General features: G+C 58.1%; 2 protein-coding genes across 6 annotated transcripts in view; both read left to right on the forward strand.

Annotated features, from left to right (window-relative positions):
* Positions 1-7,662, forward strand: part of ZGPAT (zinc finger CCCH-type and G-patch domain containing) — a 26,660-nt gene extending 18,998 nt beyond the window's left edge. The window contains exons 3-7 of one of the 2 annotated variants that reach the window (XM_023183290.2): positions 4,793-4,926; positions 5,206-5,358; positions 6,284-6,403; positions 6,681-7,083; positions 7,300-7,662. In XM_023183290.2, coding sequence (XP_023039058.1) covers positions 4,793-4,926; positions 5,206-5,358; positions 6,284-6,403; positions 6,681-7,083; positions 7,300-7,438 — 949 coding nt within the window. In that variant the 3' untranslated portion in view covers positions 7,439-7,662. The remainder of the gene's footprint in view (positions 1-4,792; positions 4,927-5,205; positions 5,359-6,283; positions 6,404-6,680; positions 7,084-7,299) is intronic. The other variant, XM_023183291.2, reaches the window with a different exon arrangement.
* On the forward strand, positions 7,467-10,618 carry LIME1 (Lck interacting transmembrane adaptor 1). Of its 4 annotated transcripts, none has more exons than XR_002724693.1 (6): positions 7,467-8,247; positions 9,069-9,183; positions 9,348-9,429; positions 9,535-9,587; positions 9,701-10,017; positions 10,116-10,618. XR_002724693.1 is itself a non-coding variant. In XM_023183294.1 (6 exons), the coding sequence occupies exons 2-6, from the start codon at positions 9,086-9,088 to the stop codon at positions 10,515-10,517; spliced, it is 987 nt and encodes a 328-aa protein (XP_023039062.1). In that variant the 5' UTR covers positions 7,467-8,247; positions 9,069-9,085; the 3' UTR covers positions 10,518-10,616. The 4 variants fall into 4 exon arrangements, 3 of the variants coding, with proteins under 3 accessions (XP_023039062.1, XP_023039064.1, XP_023039063.1); XM_023183294.1 differs by having other exon boundaries at positions 9,500-9,587; positions 10,116-10,616; XM_023183296.1 differs by having other exon boundaries at positions 9,372-9,429; positions 9,802-10,017; positions 10,116-10,616.
* Positions 10,619-11,033: the final 415 nt, after the last annotated feature.

The raw sequence follows: 11,033 nt of genomic DNA on the forward strand, positions 1-11,033 counted from the left end.
CTGTTTAGCTGTCTTATAATTTTTTTTGTCAAAAAGTGGATATTTCAGATGATCTATGTCTGGATTCGGAGTTGTTTTCCTCAGTCTTGTGTTCTGTTTGTTTTAGTTAAGTTGTTTGGACTTAAACTACAATACCTGCCCATCCACCCCTGTAGCCTCTGATATCTGTGCTCAGATGTTTACATTCTTTTTTTTTTTTTTTTTTTTTTTGAGTTGGAGTCTTGTTCTATTGCCCAGACTGGAGTACACTGGTGCCATCTCAGCTCACTGCAGCCTCCACCTCCCAAGTTCAAGTGATTCTCCCGCCTCAGCCTCCCGAGTAGCTGGGATTACAGATGCGTGCCACCACGCCTGGCTAATTTTTTGTATTTTTAGTAGAGATGGGGTTTAACCATGTTAGCCAGGATGGTCTCAATCTCCTGACCTCATGATCCGCCTGCCTCGGCCTCCCAAAGTGCTGGGATTACAGGTGTGAGCCACCGCACGCGGCCTTAAATTATATTTTTTACTCTGGCTTCCTAGCAATTGCTTCTGTGTTTGCATATGGTAGTGGTCAGCCATTGATTTGGGCAAGAGGGTATGTCAAACACTCCTAATCCAAAGGCTCCCTGCCACCCCGTGGGGTTTCAGAGCACGCTAGGAGTTCAGCCAGCCCCTCTCTCTTTGCTTTCGCTTTCCCCTGGCCTCTCTTGGAGCTCCCAACACCTGCAGTGGTTTCCTCCAACACCTGCAGTGGTTTCCTCAAGAGCCAGGCCCTTCTTGGGAGAGCTGAGCCCTTCTGTGGCTCTCTGATTTTCAGAGTCTTCCTGGTAAGTATCTGGCTGGCCCAGTGCTCACTCCAGCTGGGATCACAACCCCAGATGATCAGGGCTGTCAGTTTTCTCTGTGTTTATCGAGTCACCACTTTTAACTACGAGGTCTGGGTTTTGCCTTCTGTCCCACATCCACCTCTGCTGGTGTTGGATTTTACAGCCAGCCCTGACCTGGTAAAACACTCAGGTTTGCTGACTCAGGAGTAGGAGCCAGTGGCAGCCCCAGGTGCAAAGACTGCAGACTTCCCAGTGTTCTGACCCAAGGCCCAGCATTTTTCAAGAAAGATCTCTTCCCAGTGAGTTATCAGCTTTGGTCAGTTTCCCGAACTCTGAAAAGTTCTGAATCAGTGAGTTTTGATAATTTTGTCTAGTTTTAGATTTTTTTTTGAGACTGAGTTTCACTTCATGACCCAGGCTGAAATGCAGTGATGCGATCTCGGCTCACTGCAACCTCCGCCTTTTGGGTTCAAGTGATTCTCCTGCCTCGGCCTCCCGAGTAGCTATAATTATAGGCGCACACCATTACACCTGGCTCATTTTAAAATTTTTGGTAGAAGCAAGGTTTCACCATGTTGGCCAGGCTGGTCTCAAACTCCTGACCTCAAGTGATCCGCCCACCTCAGCCTCCCAAAGTGCTGGGATAACAGGTATGAGCCACCGCTTCCGGCCTAGATTCGATTCAACGACCTCTCTACTTGGGTGTGGCTGAAACTCTGAAGCTTCTTTTAGTTTTAGATGTTATTTGTTTTCAGGGTTAGTCTCTGCTTACTCTGGAGTGTATTTCTGTCAATGCTGTGAGGCAGGTAATTGGGTTGGGACCTTTAATGATCTTTAATGTATGAAAACCCAGTTTTTAATTTTCTCTTATGAAATCTGGGGTCTTTCTCCCCGCACCCCACCTGCAATACTCTTATGAAATTCGGGGTCTTTCTCCCCGCACCCCACCTGCGATTCTCTTATGAAATTCGGGGTCTTTCTCCCCTCACCCCTCCTGCGATTCTCTTATGAAATCCGTTGTCTTTCTCCCCGCACCCCACCTGCGATTCTCTTATGAAATCCGGGGTCTTTCTCCCCACACCCCACCTGCGATGCTTTCTGTGCACATGAGGCTTTCTGTGATGGGGGCTCTCGCTGGGGGCTCTCCTTTGCTCCATTGATCAATTCGCCTGTTCTTTTGGTTTTCAGTTAACTTCATGGATATGCCATTAACTCAGCTACTCTCCATGGTTAGAAATTTAGGTTATTTCCAAGTTTTTCATCTTTGGTTAAGTCTTTACATGCATTCTCCTTAACAATCATGTCACTGAGGTGGAAGGATTACATGAGCCCAGGGGTTCAAGACCAGCCTGGCCAAAATGGCAAGACCTTGTCTCAACAAAAAAATTCAAAAATTAGCTGGCATAGTGGCACACTCCCCTGGTCCCAACCACATGGGAGGCTGAGGCAAGAGGATTGCTTGAGCCCAGGAGGTCGAGGTAGCAGTGAGCACACCATGCACTTCAGCCTGGGCAAGACAGCAAGGCTTTACTGCACACACACACACACAAAATCGTAGAAGCACTTTCTGGGTTAAAGAGTTTACAAATTTCAAGGCTTTTAATATTGTCAAATATTCTAGAAGAGGTTTGATTAATTGATGGTGTGGGTGTGTTGAAGAGGCATATTTAATCGGATTCACTCTGGGTTTAGCCCTTTCTTTTTGAATGTGTTCTCTGTTTCCCTTCAGCCAGTCTCTGCTGTAGTGCATTTGAGGCACAGTCCTGTAGCCCCTGGTTCTCTGTGGTCATTGGCAGGGCGCTGTGCGCCTACGAGCAGTAGGCACGAGAAGGAACTGCCCAAAATCCTGGCCTGGGGAGGTGTACGAGGCCACCTTTGTCTACCCATGAGACAAACTCCCTGTCCCACCTCACTCTGCTCCGCCCACCCGTTCCCACTTGAAAGATAGCCCTGGCTGCATGTCATGGGCTGAAGGCCTGTCCTCAGTTGCTCTTGTTTTGTTGTTTTGGAGACAGCCTCACTCTGTCGTCCCGGCTGGAGTGTGGTGGCACAATCTCGGCTCACTGCAACCTCTGCCTCCTGGGTTCAAGTGATTCTTGTGCCTCAGCCTCCCGAGTAGGTGGGACTACAGGCATGCGCCACCATGCCCGGCTAATTTTTGTATTTTTAGTAGAGATGGGTTTCTCCACGTTGGTCAGGCTGGTCTTGAACTCCTGACCTCGTGATCCACCTGCCTCGGCCTCCCAAAGTGCTGGAATTACAGGCGTGAGCCACCGCGCCTGGCTGCTCAGTTGCTTTTGTGGGGTTAAAAGAAACTTCCTTTTGAAACGATGGCACGGCAGCAGTGGATGGCGGTTAGTTTTTCATGTCTTTATTTGGCAAAGTTGAAGATTGCGCTCCTGTCTGTCCACACATTTCCTTTTCATTCTCTCTCTCTGTGTCTTGGTTTTGGTTTTAATTTTACTGGTTCACTGATATCTGAAAGTCAAGGCACCGCTATTTCATAAGCAGGTTCTCCTGGTTTGGGGGAGGACTCAGTCATAGGAGCACATGCACACCCCCAACACCTCTGCCTTGATGAACTGGCGCTGTGGCTTCCTGTGCAGTAGTGAGACTGTGGGAGCTGCTGTCAAAAGGGTGCTGCCGCACTGGGACTCCAGCAGAGGCGATGGGACACACGGGGCATATTCTTCTGGAGCAGCCAAGTCCATCCTGAGAGAGAAAATGCGGGTGTCTGTGTGTGTGATGTGTGTGAGAATGTGTGTGCATGTGCATATGTGTGTAAAGTGTACAGTTGGTCCTTGGGGTGTGTGTGTGAGACTGTGTGTATGTGTGCATGTGCATACATGTGTAAAGTGTACAGTAGGCCCTTGTGTGAGTGTGTGTGTGAGAGACTGTGCATGTACATATGTGTGTATACAGTAGGCCCTTTGTGTGTGTGAGAGACTGTGCCTGTGCATACGTGTGTAAAGTGTACAGTTGGCCCTTGGTATCCGCGGGTTCCATAACCACCAATTCAGCCAATCTCGAGTCGAAAATAATTGGGGAAGAAAAGGATGGCTGCGTCTGTGCACTGTATAACAACGATTTACATAGCGTTTACGTTGTATCAGGTACTGCAAGGACTCTAGGGGTGATTTAAAGTATATGGGAAGATGTGCATAGGTTGTATGCAAATACTATGTCATTGTATATAAGGGACTTGAGCATCCTTGGGTTTTGGTGTCCACAGGGGGTTTCCCACGGATACCAAGAGACTGTGTGTGTATATGCATGTATGTGTATATGTGCATGTTGTGTGTGCATGTAGGTGTATATGTGTGTATGGGTGTATATGTTAGTGCATGTGACAGTCTGCGTGTGTGCGCATGTGTGAGTGCATGTGCACATGTGTGGGTGAGGGCACGTTTGTGCACGTGTGTGTGCATGTGTGTGCGCATGTGTGGGAGGGCGTGTGTGTATCCATGTATGACTGCATATGTATTTGCATGAGTGTGTATGTGTGAGTGCATGTTTATACATGTGTGAGGGTCTTTGTATATGACTACACGTGTATGTGTTAATATGCATGTGTGTATGTGTGTGCATGTGTATATGTGTGCGTGTGTACGTGTGTATATGCATGTGTGTATGCATGTGTTAGTGCACATGTATGTGTGTGTACGTGTACGTGTGTATATGCATGTGTATGTGTGTATATGCATGTGTGTGCGCCTGTATGCGTGTATGCGTTAGTGCGTGTACATGTGTGTACGAGTGTGTATGTGTGTATATGCATGTGTGTATATGCACACGTGTGTATGCATGTATATGTGTGTGTGCATGTGTGTGTGTATGTGTATGTGTGTGTGTATGTGTATGTGTGTATATGCATGTGTCTGGCTCCCTCAGGATAGTGCCCAGGCGGATGGGTCAGTGCTCCTGGGTTTATTTGCCCCTGGTGGCCCATGTCTGAGCCCTGCCCCCTATGGCTCTGTCTGCAGGTTCTCCCATGGGCAGGTGGTCTCTCTGGATGAGCTGCGCCCCTTCCAGGACCCAGACCTGAGCTCCCTGCAGGCCGGCTCTGCGTGTCTGGCCAAGCACCAGGATGGCCTCTGGCACGCGGCACGCATCACCGGTGAGGCTGGCTGTGGAGGCCTCCCGGGAATACCCTCCCAGGCTCCACACGTGTTATTACTGCGTCGTCGCTCCCCGCCCCCTGCGCGGCCGCTCCCTGCCTCCTGCGTGGCTGCTCCCTGCCTCCTTTGGGATGAGTGTTGGGACTCTGGCTCTGGGCCCGAAATGAGCACATCTACCCTCAGCCTCTGCCCTGCCTTGCTCCTGATGTCCAGGGTGGTTCCCCATCAGTGGCACCTGCTGTCAAGGATGCTGACCTGCAGCTTGTCTCTGCCTCTAGATGTGGACAATGGCTACTACACAGTCAAGTTTGACTCGCTGCTGCTGAGGGAGGCCGTGGTGGAGGGGGACGGCATCCTGCCCCCACTGCGCACAGAGACCACAGGGTCCGACTCAGACAGCGATGGCACAGGTGATTCCAGCTATGCCAGAGGTATGGCAGCAGCTGCGGAACCCAGGAGCCAGGAAGGTGGGGGGTCACCCTGAGAGGCTCCTGGCTTTTGAGGGCACCGACCATCTAACCAAACTATTGGAGAGAGTGACCACAGCGAGGGCGCCAGCTGTGCCTGGGGAGGCCGTGTGGGGCAGGGGTACAGGAGCGCGAGTGAAGGGCCAGGGTAGATCCGTGGTGGCCTTTGTCTTCAAGGAGTGTGGGTACAACAGCTACAGTCTCATTGATGGGAGGCCATGGTCATGGCTGTGGCCATGGGAGAGGAGGCGCCGGAGTTGCCAAGGAAGTCACAGAAAATGACCAACTGATGGGGCCTGGAGTGCAAGAGGGGCAGCTCCTCTGCATGGCTTCTCAAACTTGGGACCTGGGTGCCTGGTGGATCCTGGCAGACAGAGGTTGTGTTTAGACAGCCAGGGTGGAAGCTTCGGGAATGGGAACTAGTGGCCGGTGTCCAGCTCTCCAGAGGAGCGTGTGTATGCGTGTGTGTGTATATGCGGGAGGTCACCTGACCCAAGTGTGGTGGGCTGAGTCCAGGAGGGGTCTGCATGTTGAAGGTATACCCAGGGATCAGTGATGGTGGTTTCTGAAGCCCCATGTCCCTGGTGAAGGAGGACCAAACCAAGGACTCTGTGAGGGCAGGTGAGGAGCTCACGGCCTTGCGAAGGTGGAGAAGGGCAGGGGCAGGAGAGGGCTATGGAGGAGGGGCCACGGTGCAGGAGGCTGTGGGGACTGCCATGCACTCTGCCTGGTGTCACATGCCCACAGCAGCCTCAGTGACAGAGCACGGAGCCCCAGAGGTGGGGTGTTGGGGCTCTGCCCAGGATCTGAGCTCATTGGTCAGAGCCCAGGTCACCATGCATAGTCCTCTGCCCTGGCCGGGCCACTGCCCTCTGTCCCTCTCTTGCAGTGGTGGGGTCAGACACTGTGGACTCCGGGACCTGCAGCTCTGCCTTTGCTGGTTGGGAGGTGCACACACGAGGCATAGGCTCCAGACTCCTCACCAAGATGGGCTACGAGTTTGGCAAGGGTGAGTACAAGCTGCCCTGGAGAAGTGGGCAGAGGCAGCAGCAGCAGTGGGCAGCAGACCAGGTCACGCAGCCATCAGGTTCCCGGGGTCCCGCAGCCATCAGATTCCCGGGGGTCCTGAAGCCATCAGGTTCCCGGGGGTCTGGCAGCCGTCAGGTTCCGGGGGTCCCGCAGCCATCAGGTTCCCGGGGGTCCCGCAGCCGTCAGGTTCCCGGGGGTCCCGCAGCCGTCAGGTTCCCAGGGTCTGGCAGCCACAGCACTGCCGTTCCCGTGCTCAGGTTTGGGCCGACACGCAGATGGCCGGGTGGAGCCCATCCATGCTGTAGTGTTGCCACGAGCGAAGTCGCTGGACCAGTGTGTGGAGACACTGCAGAAGCGGACCAGGGTTGGCAAGGCTGGCACCAAGCCCCCCAGGTGCCAGGGAAGAGGGGCCCGGCCTGGGGGCCGCCCACCTCCTCGGAATGTGTTTGACTTCCTCAATGAAAAGCTGCAAGGCCAGGCTCCTGGGGCTCTAGAGGCTGGGGCAGCCCCGGCGGGGAGGAGGAGCAAGGACATGTACCATGCCAGCAAGAGCGCCAAGCGGGCCCTGAGCCTGCGGCTCTTCCAGACCGAGGAGAAGATCGAGCGAACCCAGCGGGACATCAGGAGCATCCAGGAGGCTCTCACCCGCAACGCTGGCCGGTACGTGTGGGGCCCGGCTCAGGGCAGAGGGAAACCCAGGGTGACCCTGCCCCCAGGACACTTGCGGGAGGTCACCTGACCCAAGCATGTCAGGCTGAGTCCAGGAGGGGTCTGCATGTTGGAGGATGGGCAGTGGGCACACAGGCAGTGGACATGGCAGCCTGGGGCTGGCGGCATGGTCTGGGACCCCACACTGACTGGTGAGCCCCTCTGCAGGCATAGCGTGGCGTCAGCCCAGCTGCAGGAGAAGCTGGCAGGAGCCCAGCGCCAGTTGGGGCAGCTCCGGGCTCAGGAAGCGGGCCTGCAGCAGGAGCAGAGGAAGGCAGACACCCACAAGAAGATGACTGAGTTCTAGAGAACCCCGCAAGCCCTATGGACGAAGTGTGGGACCCCAGCACGGGCTGCCCTCAGGAAGACCAGTGTTGCCCGAAGAGGGGCCAGCCTGCTGGCCTGGGGCGTGCGGACCCTGCTGAGTGGAGACAGGGCTGCAGGGTCCTATCTGGACACTTTCTTGCCCACCTGCCAGTGTCTTGGGCATTTCCTTGGCAAGGACATTAAAGTGATTTCATCACAGTGTCATTCAGTGGAGATCAGCTGGCTGCAGGGTCTCTGGGGAGAGAAGGGTCTGTGCAGGGCTGTGGTGAGAGGCGAGCTGGGCTGGAGGGGCCTAGGAGGCCAGCATTCTCCCTTCTCTCCCTTCTCTGACCAAGGCAGATTGGAGGCCAGGGTGCCCGCCAGGCTGCGTGACACCCACGGATGGGTGGAGCTCAGTGCTGCTCCAGCGGGCAAGACTGGCCAGCGGGCGAGACGGGCAGGAGGATTGTGGCCCACCACGTGGGGTACTCCTGGTGAGGCAGGCAGACCTGGCCCTGTGGGTTTGGGGGTTCTGTGCCAGCTCTGCTCACGTCTTCATGTGTGGAGGGGATGTGAGTTAGGCTGTCAGAACAGCGCGGGCTCGAGGCACACACGTTTCATCTAGGCTTCGGGCGGGGTGCAGCAGGTGGGTGAGGCTGCGGTGGTGGCTGCTGCCCAGGGTGGGAGGCTCAGGGGAGGTGCTCAGCAACAGGAGCAGGAAGTGATGAGGTGGGGAGCTCAGCCGAGGGCTGCACAAAGACCTTCCTGGCCTGCCCCAGACAGAGCTGAGGACCCCTGGCCGTGGGCTTGGTAAGTGCCTGGGCAGATCCCCAAGTCCCTTGGTCCCCAAGTGCCCTCCTGGGGGGTAGCTGGGGTCTGGGAGGCCTTGGGACGTGGCTGTAGCTGGGTTAGTCGGCCGGGCTGAAACCCACTCCCTGGGTCTAGGCAGACTGGCCCCAAACTCTAGAGACCACCCCTCACCCGCCAGCGGCTGTCTCCGTGCCGTGGGATGTGCTGACTATGAGGCGTCCCCCACCCCCAGAAGTTCTGCTAATCCCCAAGAAGGGGACAGATGCTCTGGCAGAGACAGTGGCAGACAAGAAGAGCCAGAAGTGGGGTGGGGGTATCAGCAGCCCCAGCAGCTGCTGCTGCCGCCTGCTGACCTAGCCTCCGGCTTCTCCCAGTTCTGGGCTCTTTGGCGAGTGGCTCGGGGGCACTGCCTGACACAGGAGACCATGTCTGGGCAGAGGGTGGTTGCAGGTGGCGTCTGTGGCCTGTGGCACACACCCAGGGCCTCCCCCCGATGCTGGTTACAATTTGGGCTATAGTGGCCGCAGCTGCCCTGCCCCTCCTCGCGGCCATGCTGGGCGTTACCATGGTCACCTGCAGGGACACCGAGGGGCCAGGCAGAGCAGCCCTTGCTCACCTCACCTCCCCGGGAGCCCCTGCCAGAAGGGAAGGTGGGCACCTCTGGGAGAGAGTTACTGCCAGGCCTTGGGGCTTCCTGTGCTGAGTCAGAGCAGGAACGGGAGACGCAGGAGCTCCGCAGCCGCGGGAGGTGCAGACTTGGGGCTGCCAAGTGGCGTAGGTCCCCTTGGCCAGCACCCAGTGCCCCTTTCTTCTGCCCCCAGGGTCTTGGCTTTACAGGATGGGGCTGCCAGTGTCCTGGGCTCCTCCTGCCCTCTGGGTTCTAGGGTGCTGCGCCCTGCTCCTCTGGCTGTGGTCGCTGTGCACAGCCTGCCGCAGGTACGTCCATCAGCCCGGTTCTGCCTGGCGCCTTTCTGCGGCTGCCATTCAGCCCAGCGCGGGAAGGGGCTGGAGGCAGGTCCGCGCCCCCAGCTTTGTACTCGCCCCTGCACTGGACCTTGGACCTGAGGCTGACGACCCCGCCCCCCACCTCTACCCCCAAGGCCTGAGGACGCTCTATCCCCCAGGAAGAGGGTGCGGAGGCAGCGGGCGAGGCTGCAGGGCAGTGCGATGGGAGCGGAAGCGGTGAGTGCCAGGCTGTCCCGGGGACCAGGGCGGGGCCCGCAGGGGACCGACCAGCCTTCCTCGCCCCCAGTCACTGCTGAGGCGGACCCACCTCTGCTCCCTCAGCAAGTCGGACACCAGACTGCACGAGCTGCACCGGGGCCCGCGCAGCAGCAGGGGTGAGCGGAGGGCGGGACGGGGGTGGCCGGGTGGGGCTTACTGTGCCAACCCCTGGGTCAGACCCGCTCCTGCCCCCTGCCCCGAGTGAACTCTGCCCTGACCCCACCCCCAGCCCTGCGGCCTGCCAGCATGGATCTCTTGCGCCCACACTGGCTGGAGGTGTCCAGGGACATCACCAGACCGCCGGCAGCCCTCTCTGCCTTCCCACACCAGGAGCTGCCCTGGGCTCTGCCGGCAGCTGCAGCCACTGCAAGGTGCGCTGGCCCCGAGGCCACCTATTCCAATGTGGGGCTGGCAGCCCTCCCCGGGGTCAGCTTGGCGGCCAGCCCTGGGGTGGCTGAGTATGCCCGCGTCCAGAAGCGCAAAGGGACCCATCGCAGTCCCCAAGAGCCACAGCTGGGGAAGGCTGAGGTGACCCCGGCCGCTCAGGTAATGTGGGCCAGGGTGGGGCACTGTGGGTAGGGCCGGCAGGTCCTCAGCAGGTTGGATGGTGCTGACCCCTCCTCGGGTTGGCTTCCTGTCTCCAGGTGGACGTCCTGTACTCCAGGGTCTGCAAGCCTAAAAGGAGGGACCCAGGACCCACCACAGACCCGCTGGACCCCAAGGCCCAGGGAGCGATTCTGGCCCTGGCGAGTGAGCTGGCCTACCCGACCCTCCCGCTCAGGGCCCTGGATGTGGACAGCAGCCCCCTGGAAAACGTGTATGAGAGCATCCGGGAGCTGGGGGACCCTGCTGGCAGAAGCAGCACGTGTGGGACTCGGACGCCCCCTGCTTCCAGCTGCCCCAGCCTAGGGAGGGGCTGGAGACCCCTCCCTGCCCCGAACACTCAGGACCTGTGCTCCTTCCTCCAGAGTGAGGCCCGTCCCCCGCCCCGCCCCGCCTCACAGCTGACAGCGCCAGTCCCAGGTCCCCGGGCTGGCAGCCCGTGAGGTCCGTGAGGTCCTGGCCGCTCTGACAGCCGCGGCCTGCCCGAGCTCCAGAGAAGGCCCGCGTCTAAATAAAGCGCCCTCGCTGGAGGAACGCGGCCAGCCTCGCAGCCTGCTCTTCTTGAAAGCTGGGCGGGTTGGGGCGGGGGGCTTGTCTGGAAGGCTTGGAGCTGCGCCCTCTGGCCTTGGGGGGCTGACTGCCCCCGGGGCGCCCGGGCCTCGCCAAGGCGGTGCTCCTGCCGGCCAGACTCCCGGTCAGTGCGGGGACGGGGTCCGAGTCGCTCTCGGGGGACAGCGCAGCCGGCACCGTGGCCGCCCCGGGGTGGGACTTGGACCCCGGACTCCACGGGAGGGCTCCGCTACCCAGCCTGGTGTTACCTAAGGGGGGGGGGGGGGGGCGGTGGAGCGTTAAAGAGTAACCTGCTGCCGGGACGCCCGCCAAGGACTCGCGGCCCCTTCCCCGGCTCTGGCAGCTCTGCGAGCGCGCCCATGAGGCACCGGCCCTCCCCGGCGGGGCGC

The sequence above is a fragment of the Piliocolobus tephrosceles genome, chromosome 20, assembly GCF_002776525.5.
Source record: "Piliocolobus tephrosceles isolate RC106 chromosome 20, ASM277652v3, whole genome shotgun sequence".
Classification (NCBI taxonomy): domain Eukaryota; kingdom Metazoa; phylum Chordata; class Mammalia; order Primates; family Cercopithecidae; genus Piliocolobus; species Piliocolobus tephrosceles.

What these genes read in the sequence shown, in the direction of transcription:
- LIME1 (XM_023183294.1), top strand. Translation starts at nt 9,086, where the DNA reads ATGGGGCTGCCAGTGTCCTGGGCTCCTCCTGCCCTCTGGGTTCTAGGG. An exon ending in CTGTGCACAGCCTGCCGCAG is followed by an intron (nt 9,184 to 9,347) that starts GTACGTCCATCA and finishes TCTACCCCCAAG; the next exon opens with GCCTGAGGACGCTCTATCCC. An exon ending in GGGCCCGCGCAGCAGCAGGG is followed by an intron (nt 9,588 to 9,700) that starts GTGAGCGGAGGG and finishes CCCCACCCCCAG; the next exon opens with CCCTGCGGCCTGCCAGCATG.